Source organism: Zophobas morio, unplaced genomic scaffold (assembly GCF_036711695.1).
Source record: "Zophobas morio isolate AGI-343-1 ecotype UQ-CSIRO unplaced genomic scaffold, CSIRO_AGI_Zmor_V1 ptg000014l, whole genome shotgun sequence".
NCBI classification, from domain to species: domain Eukaryota; kingdom Metazoa; phylum Arthropoda; class Insecta; order Coleoptera; family Tenebrionidae; genus Zophobas; species Zophobas morio.
The window spans coordinates 6,318,320-6,332,798 of NW_026972119.1; the positions used below are offsets into that span (position 1 = coordinate 6,318,320).

Below are 14,479 nucleotides of genomic sequence, written 5' to 3' on the forward strand. Positions count from 1 at the left end.
ATTTATAAACTTGACGCTGACGTTGCTGTTCGCCGTTGACGTTGCCGTTGGAAGTTGGCACGCCGTTGGGATGACGTTCGAGATGACCAACTTTTATTTTTCGCCGTTACGTTGCCGTTGAGGTTGGGTTTTCAACTAATCAAATTGAGGTGGTGCAGTGTTGTCAACTTGAAAGAAAATTCCCTGGAGTAGGCGGAACATTTTTCTGGTTGACAGCACTAATTCCACGAAAATCAAATTTTGGTAGTGATAGTGAGGCCCACTAATGTTGAACCACCTAATCACCTCTTCATCGAAACCGTCATATTTTAAATACCTGCCATCATTGTAGCTTTCTGTCGGTGCTTGTGCATTGTTAAGGCTCCTCCACACAGTCATTAAAAGATGCCAAAATAAGCAAATCGCCAACCCATTTTGCGCCTTCATTTTAACAGTTGAAGAGTAGGGCGCTACATCTGCGTGCTTATGACAAAAATTTGTAAGGAAGAGTATTGTATTTTTTAAAAAACGTAGCAGTTTTTAAAATAAAAAAACCGAGCGGATTTTTTGCGAAAACTATAACTCGGTGTGCTTTTAAAAACTATCGAGGTGAGGGAGAATTTTTTTCTACTTTAGGCGCCATTTTCCTTTTTGTGTTAAAATTTTATTTTTTTTAGGGATTGTAAAAAAACTGCAAAGCCTTTGGGGCAAATTTTGGTAAGTTAGGCAACCCAAAATATTAGCTGAGGCGATAAGTTGTAATTTATGGCCCACACAATACAGCACCTTTTAAACACCTTAAGATTATTTGACCATCCTTTGAAGTACCTGACAATAGCATTAAGAAGGATAAAGGCGAATAAAATTTTTACAGAAATATGATGACATTTCTACGTTGTTGTTTTGATATGATTCCCCCTTTTAATTAAATGAATGATATTAATTAATTGGAATTTTATCATTGGAATACATTTATTCAAGCTATATTAGGGATGTAGGATGTGTCTATGACAATATGTGCAGTAAAGCAAATAAAATTGCAGCTATAAATTACTACAATTCCTAAGAGAGGAGTACTTATACTGCACAAATGGAAACGGGTACATATAAACTGGCTGACGCGGTTGGTTTTTTAATCCGGCGCCGAATATTGAGTATTGGTACGTTGGCTCCGACAGTACGAAAGGGAGAGATAGATTTTATGATACCAAAGAATTTTCAAGCAGAAATTTATAGATAGCAAAAAGGTGTAATCGTTTTGCGTTTTGTGACTTTTGTAAACAGAGTTCTGACATCCCTGCCTCTATACACTGCATTTAAATATTAAATATTCACAGGAAAATATCATCATCAATAAAATCATATTAATAAAATAAAAATAATAACAAAAAAGCAACCAAAAACCAAAAAAAAAACTTAACATTTGTGTATAAATCTTTTTTCGATATATTTCGGAGTTGCTGATTTCGACTCCACCACGAGTCAACAATTTCTGGTAGCATGGCATTTACATAAAAATTTTCTAATGGATTTACCATATGTTTATTCCAGAAATCATCATCTCTTTCAATCAAAAAATATTCTAAATCTACGTTAGTGTAGATGATAAAATAACACCATTTTCTTTTATTTATATGCAGTGGACCCTGTTATACCTGATACATATAGTTGTGGTTAGGGTTCAAACTAATTGTATTATCTGCATTTATTGAACAATAATTAATGATTTTATTTTTAATAGCTTCTTTAATATTTTTACTGCAAACCGCATATAAACATTTAATCTCTGCAACTGAATTAGAATTTATTAACCCATCTGGAGAAGCTCCTAAAAATTTCTTTCAAATTTGTTAGAGCTTCAAATTTTTCTTTGGCATTTTCTTCATTGTCAGTACCAAATTGTATAGACTTGGACAATTTTTTTATTAAAGTTTTATCGGAATGCACAATACTTTTAACGGTATTTGCGGTGTTAATTCCATCTCTCATTTTGTCCTTTCTTTACTCCATTCACTACACAGTCGCTGGCCACAAGTACCTTTTTCAATAGCGTTTACGTTACTCTGTGACAGCTTTATTAATAAATCCGATTTTTTTCTTTCATACAGTTCAGGTAATATATCTGCAGTTTTCGTTTGTTCATCGTCGACGCTATTGTTTTTGCCGGAATCCGCACTTCGGATACGCAATTTTTAATAGAGGTTTTAGTTTGATTAATCGTTTTTATTATTTCAATTTTTTTCCGCAAACGCCTTCATATACTTAACATTGGCCTCCCCAAAATTTTTTTTGAATAATGGGATTAGGAACGTACCCTTATTATTATCGTGCAGAAAAATTTCCTCCCACAAATTTATTAACGACAGAATTGTAGCATTCCACAGTATTGTTCTCAAAATCAAAAAGTAAACTAAACGACAAAGTTGCAACTCTATTTAAAACTTGTTTGTTAGATTCGTATAAAACACCATTTGCGAAAGTAGAAAATAAAATATCATTTGACTGTCCACTTTTATAACAAAAATAGCTTGCACATTGTTCGTGATTGCCAAATATATGCTGGAAAAAAAAAAGGAAGAGGCTCATTTTTGCTAAATTTGATAGCACTTATAATAGCTGTTCTAAATTTTAGAATACTATTTTTAAGGACATTTTTAATAGTGATATCTGCTTTCGCTGTTTTAACTATTTCTCTAATTTTGGAACATAATTACGAAGTACGTGATTTCTACATTCCATTTTTTCTATAAAATAATATGCACCATTTGGTTTTGCAGCCCGAACTTTTTTTAATACGCTACTATCCTCGTCGCCTACTTTTTTCCTATAAAGTATCTAAAGTAAATCCCTCTAAGATAATTGAAGCTTCTATGGACATACATAGATGTTTGCTCCCAGTTTTTAAAACAGTTATGTGTTGGAATTTCTTTTTTCTGTTTCATATAGATTTTACAGAAACTACAAAGTTTGTTTTTTACTCCAACATAAAGTATTTTTTTAGTTCTGGAACCAATTATGCGTCCTACCCCAGACAGTGCATTGTAATTGGATTTATAAGAGCGTTTGCTCCAAGCTCCATCGACAATAACGGTAATACATGTGACGCATATCCCTTGCCTCCACAGCTAATCGGTACTCTTCTTTACCTGCGTTTTGGTTTGTTCTTCAAAAAATGCTTCGATGCTCTTTAGAACTCTAGCCTCGGCTTTACGACATGTCGCCTGGGGTATTTGAAGGATATCTATGGCTCAGTACAAAAATTACCGAATATTCCGTACATATTACATTTGCAGTAGAAAACACTTTTTAAACCATAACAGTTTTCATGAGTTGTTTCAATATTATCTAAAGTGCAACCCAACATATTATGACTAACTGATTTCAGTGTTGTTAATAAGTGGTCTATGTCAACAATTCTACGTCCAGTACTAATTTCTTGACGTGTCATGACCTCTAGAGTACGAAAAAAGTGGTCTCCCGTTTCCGTATGTCCGTCTGTCTGTCTGGTGTCTGTATCCATTTTTTATTAGATAAGTGTTCTCCGAAACTACTGGATCGATTATTGCTATATTTTATATGTATATTAAAAATATCATGTAGATGGTTAAACGCTAACTAAAATTTGGCAAATCATCTCCACCATCAATGGGATGACGTCATCTCCAAAATTTATAATACAAAGTTTTTTTAAATTCTATAAAATAAGATACTCCTGCACTGTTCTCATAAAAAATAAAATTCGCATAATCAAATTTTATAATTTTTCGAAAAAGCTGGGTTTGTTTTATTGTATTTCAGAGGCGAGAGAAGTTCTGTCGAAATAACCTTCGACCAATTTGCTTCATTCAAAATACATTCCGAGAGGTAACTAGGTACCTTAATTTCTAAGATTTTGGGTTGAAAAATTCCAAGATTACTAAGAAATACTCACAGTAACGTATAATAAAATATTCTTGGAAATTTAATTTTACTTTCCTACCTACTTACAGAATATGCCCAACACGTACGAATTTGTATGGAAACAGGAATTTAAAAATGAGAGTAAGAATTATGGTCGGAATTATATATATATGATCAAGCATTTTTTTGTTATGTGTATTGCGAGTAAAGATCTCAACAGTCTCTGACAATGATTTTATTAATTTATTTTAAAACACACACTTGGTTTTGTTCATTTCTTATGACAGTAAATTAGGTTAAACCACATATCAAAAATTCTCTTTCAAGGGACTTTATGCTAAAAAAAAGTACTATTTAAAAAATTATCGATGACGTCATCCACCTGTCAAATATCGCTCAAAACTTTTGAAACTAATATTACAAAATGGCAATTTTTATATACCAATCGACGTGTTTTTGCATTTTTACTACCCGAGCGTAAGCTGAGAAATAGTGTTTTCTTTCGTAGTAGATACATATTTTAGTTCCTTGTCCCAGCTGACAATACCAGTAATAAAACTATTGTAAACGAAGCGAACGATTTTAATCCTCAGAGATGAGTGACAGCTGTCAAAACGAGGTAGCATGGGTTGTTTAACAAGTTGCATATCTTTTAAAATAGAAATTTTCTTAAGGTGTGGTGGAGCCTTAAAGATAATAATTCTCGACATTCAAACCAATGACATTCCACGAAAATCAAATTTAAAATTTAAATCCCCAACTTTAGTTTTTATATTCTTCAGTTAATTTAATTTTAATTGCTCCGTAAACACACAAAAGAACTGGTGCCCTTTATGAAAATATCGTCAACAGTATTCCAATGTTTTAGAAAAATTTGTAAATCGTTACACAAACATATTAGTCACCTTGTTTTTGAATGCGGATAAACAGCACACACAAACAAGTATAGAAACTTAACTTTTCTTCAACATGCATATTCCTAGTGGAACCAGATTTCTAACATTTTTTTCCTACATTTTTGTAAAAAAAATAGGAGAAAATAAATTGCTTTCATGATTACGTATAGACTGACTATAATTTTAGTCAATTAACACTAAAGCAACTGATATTATTATGTGTGTTAATTAATTTTAAATTATAGCTTAGATCAAAAATGGCAAATATACTTAGACCCGGTTTGTAGGAGTTTGATTAAATATTGGATTGAGATTAAATTTTTAATACGCGTTTAACGTAACCACGTGACCACTCTACGCCAATCAGACACAGCTAAACGCCTCGTTAAATGCGCAATTAAGTTAATCTCAGTTAAAATACTATATATACTGGTCCTTTAATGTTGTATTTATACACAAAAGCCATAATTTCTTTTATAAATTAGAATCATTAGAATATTCACGCATATTAACGCTATAGTAAGCTTTTGCGAGAATTGAATTGATACTTATAAAAAAACTAATTTTTTCGACGGGTCAGACTCTAGTCAATTAACACTCTGAAATATGGAAACATGAAATATACATTGTATTGGATTTGATATGAAAACAAGAAAAATGTTTTTTTATGTGTGGGAGGGGAAATGCCTTTGCCAGACCACCGTGTTGGTTATCGGCGTCGTGGTGGATTACAATAAATAAACCCCTCCACCTTCTGCTCATGCACCAGAACTTTGTTCTCTTCAACTGGACCCTCACTTCTGAGTGGTCAAACGTTGTTATCTTAACCAATAGAGTTGAAGCGACCGATTACTAATCTTTGGAAAGGGGTGGGTAAACGTATATAATCCCCGCAATTTGTAGAGAAGTTCAGTTAACATTAAAACCTTCGTGTAACGGCGGAGACTTCGCCAACAGTTCAGTTATTCCAAATTTCAACGCTTTGGGTGCTGGTACTCCTGGCGTCGTAAACTATAATTTTGACTTCCAACAAACTAATCAAATGGTAAATAATAAACAGATATTGATTTCTAAATTAACCATTGCTAAACCATTTTTTCCATATTTACGTGCTTGTTTCAAAAATTACAGGTACCCGCTCCTGCTTGGAATTATCCATCTCAATATTACAACCTGCTCATCTACCGACAACTGAGCAACAGTCAACCCACTACAAGTAAGTTTACAATTAAGATTTCCCTAGATTGTTAATTTTAACACAAACTGGCTCAGGTGCTGTCCAACAGGAAACCCAAGAAACCAACTTAACCACGAAAAGGACTCGCACGGCATATACCTCTCAGCAACTTGTTGAACTCGAACGAGAATACAACAGACGAGAATTCAGTAGAGATAAATGTCTCACGAGGTCGCTGAGGATTCATCTGGCGGGGAGACTGAAATTGTCCGAACAACAAGTAAAAGTCTGCTTCCAAAAAAAGGGGTGGGAAAACGTATATAATCCCCGCAATTTGTAGAGAAGCTCAGTTATCATTAGCACCTTCGCGTATCTTCACCATGGCCATGTCAGGAGACTTCACCAGCAGTTCACTTATTCCAAATTTCAACGCTTTGGGTGCTGGTACTCCTGGCGTCGTAAACTATAATTTTGACTTCCAACAAACCAATCAAATGGTAAATAATAAACAGATATTGATTTCTAAATTAACCATTGCTAAACCATTTTTTCCATATTTACGTGCTTGTTTCAAAAATTACAGGTACCCGCTCCTGCTTGGAATTATCCATCTCAATATTACAACCTGCTCATCCACCGACAACTGAGCAACAGTCAACCCACTACAAGTAAGTTTACAATTAAGATTTTCCTAGATTGTTAATTTTAACACAAACTTGCTCAGGTGCTGTCCAACAGGAAACCCAAGAAACCAACTTAACCACGAAAAGGACTCGCACGGCATATACCTCTCAGCAACTTTTTGAACTCGAACGAGAATTCAATAGACGAGAATTCAATAGAGATAAATGTCTCACGAGGTCGCTGAGGATTCATCTGGCGGGGAGACTGAAATTGTCCAAACAACAAGTAAAAGTCTGCTTCCAAAAAAAGGGGTGGGAAAACGTATATAATCCCCGCAATTTGTAGAGAAGCTCAGTTATCATTAGCACCTTCGCGTATCTTCACCATGGCCATGTCAGGAGACTTCACCTGCAGTTCACTTATTCCAAATTTCAACGCTTTGGGTGCTGGTACTCCTGGCGTCGTAAACTATAATTTTGACTTTCAACAAACCAATCAAATGGTAAATAATAAACAGATATTGATTTCTAAATTAACCATTGCTAAACCATTTTTTCCATATTTACGTGTTTCAAAAGTTACAGGTACCCGCACCTGACTAGAGTTATGCATCTCAGCAATACAATCTGCCCATTTACCAACAGCCGAGCACCAGCCAAGTCACTACAAGTAAGTTTACAATTAAGATTTGCATAGTTTATAAATTTTAACACAAACTTGTTCAGGTGCTGTCCAACAGGAAACTCAGCAACCTAAGTTTACTCCGAAAATGGCTCGCACGGCATATACGTCCCAACAACTTTTAGAACTCGACCGAGAATTCAGTAGAGGTAAATATCTTACGAGACCCCGAAGGATTCATCTGGCGGAGAGATTAAAATTATCTGAAAGACAAATAAAAATCTGGTTCCAAAATAGAAGGATGAAATATAAGAAAGAATCTGGTCGACCTGACCTGGCCTGAACTTTTTTTTTTTTATTTTTTTTATAAACGAGGAGAAATGCTTTACGCACGCCTCCAGGTACGGGGGTGGTGTGGGACTCCAATCTCTCTAGAGATTGTATACCCACTAAAACTCCTCTCTCCTCCTGGCGTTACTGTGGTGTCCCCGTCGTTTGGACCTTACACCAACAGGCGCCTTGTCTTTCATCCTACTTCTTTTTCTTTCCTAACTTCGTCTTCTTCCTTTTGCCGCATTATTGTCACTATTATGTTGTTAATATTTTTCCAAGTGTTCTCGTCTCCCAGCATGGCTTCAATCACTTTCTCCAACTCTAAATCACCTTCTACCCATCTTATAAGCTCCTCTCGCTGTTGTTGCCATCTTCTACAGTGTACTATTGTGTGTTTCGGATTATCTTCTTCCTCCTCGCAATACACGCATCTGCTGTTATCTTGTTTACTGATCCTTTTCCTGTATGTTGCAAACACCCCGTGGCCTGTTAGTATCTGAGTTAGATAAAAGGTAATTTCGCCGTGTTTTCTCTTCACCCAATTGCTGATGTTTGGAATTAGCTTGTAAGTCCACCTGCCTGCCCCTGATGCATCCCACTCTGCTTGCCACATACCGATTGTCCTATCTCTCTCCTCTTGCCTGTTTATTTCCTCCCCTTTTTGTTTCCTTTCATAAATCCTCTTACGTTCTTGTGCGAGAAGGTGTACGGGTACCAGGCTCGAGATCACCATAGCGGCGTCTGTTGAGACCGTCCTATATGCCGATGCTACTCTGAGTGCCATTATTCTTTGAGCTCTTAATATAATATTCCGATGTACAACTTTATTTGTGACTTCTGCCCATATAGGTGCACCATACAGCAGGACTGATTGCATCGAGAGAGCCAGTACCCTTCGTTTCGTACCCCTGGGACCTCGAATATTAGGAAGTATGGCAGAGACTGCGTTTGCCGTCCTACTCGCTTTGCCACAAACATGTCTGAGATGTGGACCAAAGGTAAGACCTCTGTCTAATATTACGCCCAAATATGTTACTTTTTTAACAGTTGTAATTGTCGTATCGTCTAACTCAAAATATATGTCTTTGTCATTTCTATTATTCAGGACTATTGCCATAACCTTATCCTTCGCTACTTCCAGTTTATTCGTAGTAGCCACAGTCTAATTGAATGCAACACTTCATCTCCTTTGATCATTAAGTTTTCTTTTGTGGTTGCAGTAACCAGAGCGGCTAAATCATCCGCATACCCTAGCATACTCGTTCCTTCTACCGTTGTGCATTCGAATATGTCGTCGTACAGGACGTTCCACATGGTCGGTCCGAGAACCGAACCCTGTGGAACGCCACCCCCTATGTGTTCTTTTTGTTTTGGGGAAATTTGAATTTTCCTTTCGGATAAATACGACGCTATCGTGTTGACCAAGTACTCGCTCACCCCGCGGTTCTCTAATTTAGTTGTTATCTTCTCCCAAGAGGCCTGATTAAATGCATTTTTGATATCGATTGTTATAAGGGCACACCACATGTTTTTATTTTTAGCTTCTCTGGCTGTTTGTACCACCTTAGTAATGGCATCTACTGTCGTCCTACCTTGTCGAAACCCAAATTGATATTCACTGAATCTTTGTATCTCCGTTATTAGTCGCGTATTTATTATATTTTCATAAACCTTCGCCAATGCGTATATCAAGCAAATAGGCCTGTACTTGGTTTGGTCCTGAGGATTCTTTTTCGGTTTTTCTAGCAGTATCAACTTCGTAATTTTCCAGATATCCGGAAAAATATTGTCGTTCAGCATCTGGTTAAAGATTCGAAGAAAATATTCTGAGTTTGCGTTAACTATATGTTTAATCACCTCTGGTGGAAGTCCATCTGGTCCGGGTGCTTTTCTTGATTTGATTTTCCTCGTTGCCGCTTGTAGTTCTTCCGCCGTTATTAATTGTTTATTTTCTTCAATTTCTTTTTGTTGTTTCGGAAATGTGTCGATATCGGTCACAAAGAGTTTGTTAAACTGAGTGACGCGTTCTTTGGGAGTTAGTGCAATTTTTGGTGCCGTATATCGTAATTGTGCCATCACTATTTTGTAGCCATCTCCGTATACATCTTCATCTAGCCGATCGCAGAGTTCTTTCCATCCCTTTTTCTTTTCAGCAGCTATTTCTTTGCACAGTTTCCTCTTTGCGATTTTATACATGTTTTTCTTTATTGTTCGTTGCTCTTCCGATCTTATCTCCTTTTGGAATTCTTTTCTTTTCTTGTGCACTTCAGGAATCAATCTTTGTATGGAGTCAGTCTACCAGTACGGCATGCCACCTCCTTTATCTACTCTTACGCGAGGAGTGCTCTGTTCATAAGCTTTAATTAGTTCTTCCCTGCATGTTCCCAATTCCGCGTAGTTTGATATATTATCTCGAAATATTCTCTCCATCTTTTCTAAGTTAGTATTGCCGTATCTATATGTATTTATTCGTGTTTGCGTTGTCGTAATGTCTAGTTTTATGGCTTGATGATCGCTCAGTGACAATTCATTTTTCAACACACACCATCTCGGGTTCTTATCCATTATATTGTTATCAACTATAGTCAGATCTACATATGAAATTCCATTAGGTCGTATGAGTGTTGGTTCTTTTCCATCATTGAGTATATTCAAGTCCAGAGTAAATGTCCATTCCAATACTGTTTCTCCCCTACGATCTGTTACTTTGCCTCCCCAGTACATATGTTTAGCATTGAAGTCTCCGGCCACTATCAATTTCTTATCTAACTTCTTCGTTACCAACACCGCATTTTGTAATTCTTTCAAATTTTCCAAAAAGGTTTCAAAAGAGCTATTAGGACTTATGTATACACTAAACATCACATACTCTCTGGTTTCTACACATACGTAACAGTTCCCCATCTGGATATTGATGACTTGCTGATTTAAGCTAATCTTGATTATGGCCGTGGTTTTTTCTCTATTCATATAGATATTAGTTTTCCTGCTGCACATAGATATATTGGGTTCGAGACAATCATAAAGTCGTAGCTGTCTCTTTTGACCGTTGCATAGGCAACATCGTGTGCTGCCTTGCTACGGTTCACATTTAGCTGTAACAGCTTGAATTTTATTTTTTCCTTTTGTCTTTGGCAGCGGCCAAGGCCCTTATAAAGGACCTGCACTTACCGCTTCCAGCCTGATGTCCTTGTTCGTTGCACAATGGGCAATAAGGTATCTCTTGGCAGTCTCTGGCTTTGTGCCCCTCTTTCGTGCACCGCTGGCATATGTCCTTTCTGTCTTCACCCGTGCATTCCTTGGCTTGATGGTCGTATTGCCAACACTTGTAGCATCTTCTCAGTGTTATTCTTTCTTCTATTCAACAGATCTCAAAGCCTATCTTGACTTTGCTCATTTTTAATAGTTTATTGGCGTCTTCTTCTGCTACTAATAACGTTGCAATTTTATTCTCATTTTTAGTAGGTCGAACTGATTTAACAATAAATTTTTCGGGTGTACTAATATATCCTGCGTCTTTCAATGCTTCCTCTATCTCCCCCGTCTCTATTGTAATGTCTAGGTCTCTTACATGGAGTACTTTTATTCTGACTCCTCCTAACGAGATTGCTTTCCGTCCTTCGAATATCTCTTTAATCTTGTCATTTGTCTTTGTGTCCTCTTTTGCTATCTTGATAAGAAGTTCCCCGTTTTTTGTTTTCCGTACTCCTTTTATATTTTCCTTAACTAGCTGTTCCTCTTTCAGCCCTTCTTTTAGTTTCCTTACTGTATCAGCATATGACACGGAGTCATCTTTTCGTATGAGGATTGCTTCTCCTCTTTTTTTCCTTTGTCTCTCTTCTTCTTTATCATTTCGTCTACTCAATATTATATTGATTTTGTATCCCATATTGTGATAATTCACTTCTACCATTTTTCTAAATTTCTCACCGAGTATACCTACCGGGCAGACTATCGTCGCCATCTTTTCCTCCGCCGTGTTTATTATTTTTGTCATTCCCTTTAGTATATGGAAAACATCTTGTTCCGTCCTACCGTCTTGCTTGGTTGGGTCGTAATATACAGTCGTTAGTCTTCTTGTCATCTTCTTTTGTGTTTTTTGTATTAGGTAAGATACAGTCTGTTCAATTGCGACATAGCTTCCTCCTTGACATTCGATTTTTTCTCCATGTAAAAGTTCTGGATATCTGTTCAGAAACATTTTACTTACTCTTGTCCTTCGTTTAGGTTCTATGTCCATGAAAAGGATCATATTTCCATCATTACACTTTGCCGGGTCTTTCGTCTTAATTTCTGTACATACAAAACTAGATGGGGTCCAATTTTTGTCCTGTACATTAATGAACTCTTCATACGTAGATATTTCTATTTCGTTTAAATCGAACTGTGGTTCTATTGTTCCTCCATTCTGCCCCTCTTTACTCACTTGTCTGGAGAGCTCTTTCTCTAACTTTTTTATTTGTTCCAGATGCCGGATTTGCTCTTCTTTCATATAAATAATATCATGTTTAAGTGTCCTTATTATTTCTTCTTGGTTCTTTATGCGTTCCTCTGCTTTCTGCCGTCTTTCTGATATCACTTCCTTTTCATTCTTATACTCATTAGTCACCCTATTAACTATACTATTTATTTCTGTCGCCCATACTTTAATCTCCTTATGTACGTTTTTGTTCTCCTTGACAAATTTATTAAGGTCATCTGTCTTAGACCTCAGTTTCGAGATAAGTTTGTGTTCTACCTTGTAGCATGCTACTTTTACGTGCCGGTGTGTGGGGCGTATTTTAAAGGGCCACACAAATGCTTGGGTACTTAACATCTGTCTTGAACACCATAAAAGACAACTAAAAAAAAAGAGAAAAGGGCCTAAAAGAATGTATAATAGAGTTGCGGTAGTCAAATTAAGTAATTAAGTATAACTGGTTGCATATGTTTGTTTTTCTCCGGATTTTCAGGTTGTCTTACCGTTTTCATTTCTGTTTTTGGCGCCAGCCGATATGGGACGGCTGGAGCTACGCCTGTTACCCCTTCCATTTTAGCGGGTGGCTGCTATAAGCCACAGGGGGTGTCACTCTGCACTCCTGGGTGCCATACCACTCAAATCTCTTCTTTACACTTTTATCTTTCCTCTCGTCTTCTCTCTTCTATTTCCCAGAGTACTGTTGTACTGTTTTGGGGAAGGTCTTCCCTTCCTTTTCACTCTTTGTCGACACCCCAAACAGTGCAACCCTTCTTCTATCTTTCCATTCTTACTTTACTATCACTTTTCCTTCACGCTTCTTCTCTTCACTCTAATTCTTTTGCGACTAGTACTAACAACATCTCATTAACCACGATAATTATAAGCCTACGCGAACCTAAAATATCTTCCTTAAGAGGGGATGGTGGAGGAAGTCTTCCATTTTGAAGGGATTCGGTCGTGGTGATTCGGCGAGTGAAGTTGTGTTCTGCGGTTCAGGAGGAGTCCTGAAATCTTAGTGCCGATTACCGTTACCTATCGTTTTTCGTACCGTTTAAGGTTGTGTAACTCAACCAAGTATCGTTGTTGAACCTCTTAACTCCAGAGAATATCGTTTGAGGCCTTCTCAAAGTAATTATCGTTGTTTTTTTTGCGTCGCCATATTGGAATTGAGAGATTTTCCAAAATCTAAGTCAAGAAAGACGCTGAATTTCGCTTTCCGAACAACTCCAGATCGCTGCTATCAACTTCCCGGGGCAGATCGCAGTTGCTTCGCCTGTGAGAACGTTGCTAGTTCACCAGCTACAGACGTCCTTGGATCTACAACCAGCTAAGTCCTTTACCGTTCTTGTCGCCTTAGAACTATTGTAAAATTCTAGTTTCGCTTTAATTGAAATTTCTAATTCTATCTCTTTGCGTACAATAATTAGTAGTCAGATAAGTTTTTTTTTACATCTTAAAGCGCCAATCAGTACTGAGTGGTCAAAATAATATTTAATAACATCCTTAAGGGCCGTCATGTTATAACGGCACGTGTTAGCGCTATTTTGTAGATTCGTTATATTATAATTCCATCTTATTCCATATTATTTCTCCACATGGTAATTTTCCATGTTAAGTTTTTTTAGTTTTTTTATCGCTTCAATATCTTAGACTTATCGCTATCGCTTACTATCAGCATTAGTAAGAATTGTTTTTATATATGCTTTCAACTTTATAAATTTCACTTAGAATTTAACTTTATTTTGTATAATATTCATCTAAGTTACTTCAGTTAATTTAATTAAGGTTACTAACTTTATTAATTTTAAGCTGCTTCGCAAGTTCTATAACTTTTTTTACAACTTTTGCACAATAATTAATTATTATAATTCTTTCATTTTTTTTGTGATCATTTTATAATTACTTTGAAGTCAATTTTTAATTTTCATTAAACTTAGTAAATCAAATCTGACCGAATTTAATTTGACCCTCTTCCAGTGCACAGAGTGTAAATAAAAAAAAAGACTTTCAGTAACTTAAGTCGGCGTGACACGGCATAGGTAAGTTACTTGGCACCCAAATAATAATATATATATATATGAACCCATCACCAACACCTAACTGAGCTGCCAGTGTTACAACCTCTGTCATGCTCGTAACTTGCGTCTTTGGTGGGCTATCCTCAGCATATTTCCTTTTCTTGGCATATTCGCCTTCCATCTGGGCGACAGCTGCTCTCACGCTACATCCCCATGTTGCGGCCCTAACCCTTGTAGGTGTTAAGAGAACGGATTCTTCTGTGGTTTCTCTTGTTATCTCCTTAGCCGGAGACCTTACTACTCTGGGTTTCCTTGCGAAAATCTCTTTTTCTGTGTCGATAACGAGCGTCTCACTAATCATTTTCTCTTCTCTTCCAGTTTCACTAGTAGACGCTGTGGCCTGGTCACCCACCACAAACGCCTCGCAGTCTCTGGATGACGACCCGGGATCGGCCTGCTCGACCACCTCCCC

At 36.8% G+C, this 14,479-nt stretch overlaps 3 protein-coding genes across 3 annotated transcripts; all 3 read left to right on the forward strand.

The window, feature by feature from the left end:
* The first annotated feature begins 1,069 nt into the window (after positions 1-1,069).
* On the forward strand, positions 1,070-6,292 carry LOC135128781 (homeobox protein Hox-A4a-like). Its single transcript, XM_064055861.1, has 6 exons — positions 1,070-1,139; positions 2,926-3,135; positions 3,437-3,464; positions 5,679-5,820; positions 5,907-5,991; positions 6,048-6,292. The coding sequence occupies exons 1-6, from the start codon at positions 1,070-1,072 to the stop codon at positions 6,290-6,292; spliced, it is 780 nt and encodes a 259-aa protein (XP_063911931.1).
* A 40-nt stretch (positions 6,293-6,332) lies between these two features.
* On the forward strand, positions 6,333-6,921 carry LOC135128783 (homeobox protein Hox-B3-like). The gene is made up of 3 exons (XM_064055862.1): positions 6,333-6,449; positions 6,536-6,620; positions 6,677-6,921. Exons 1-3 carry the CDS (start codon positions 6,333-6,335, stop codon positions 6,919-6,921), a joined length of 447 nt encoding a protein of 148 aa, XP_063911932.1.
* Positions 6,922-6,961: 40 nt separating this feature from the next.
* LOC135128784 (homeobox protein Hox-D4a-like) lies at positions 6,962-7,540 on the forward strand. Its single transcript, XM_064055863.1, has 3 exons — positions 6,962-7,078; positions 7,179-7,245; positions 7,302-7,540. Exons 1-3 carry the CDS (start codon positions 6,962-6,964, stop codon positions 7,538-7,540), a joined length of 423 nt encoding a protein of 140 aa, XP_063911933.1.
* Positions 7,541-14,479: the final 6,939 nt, after the last annotated feature.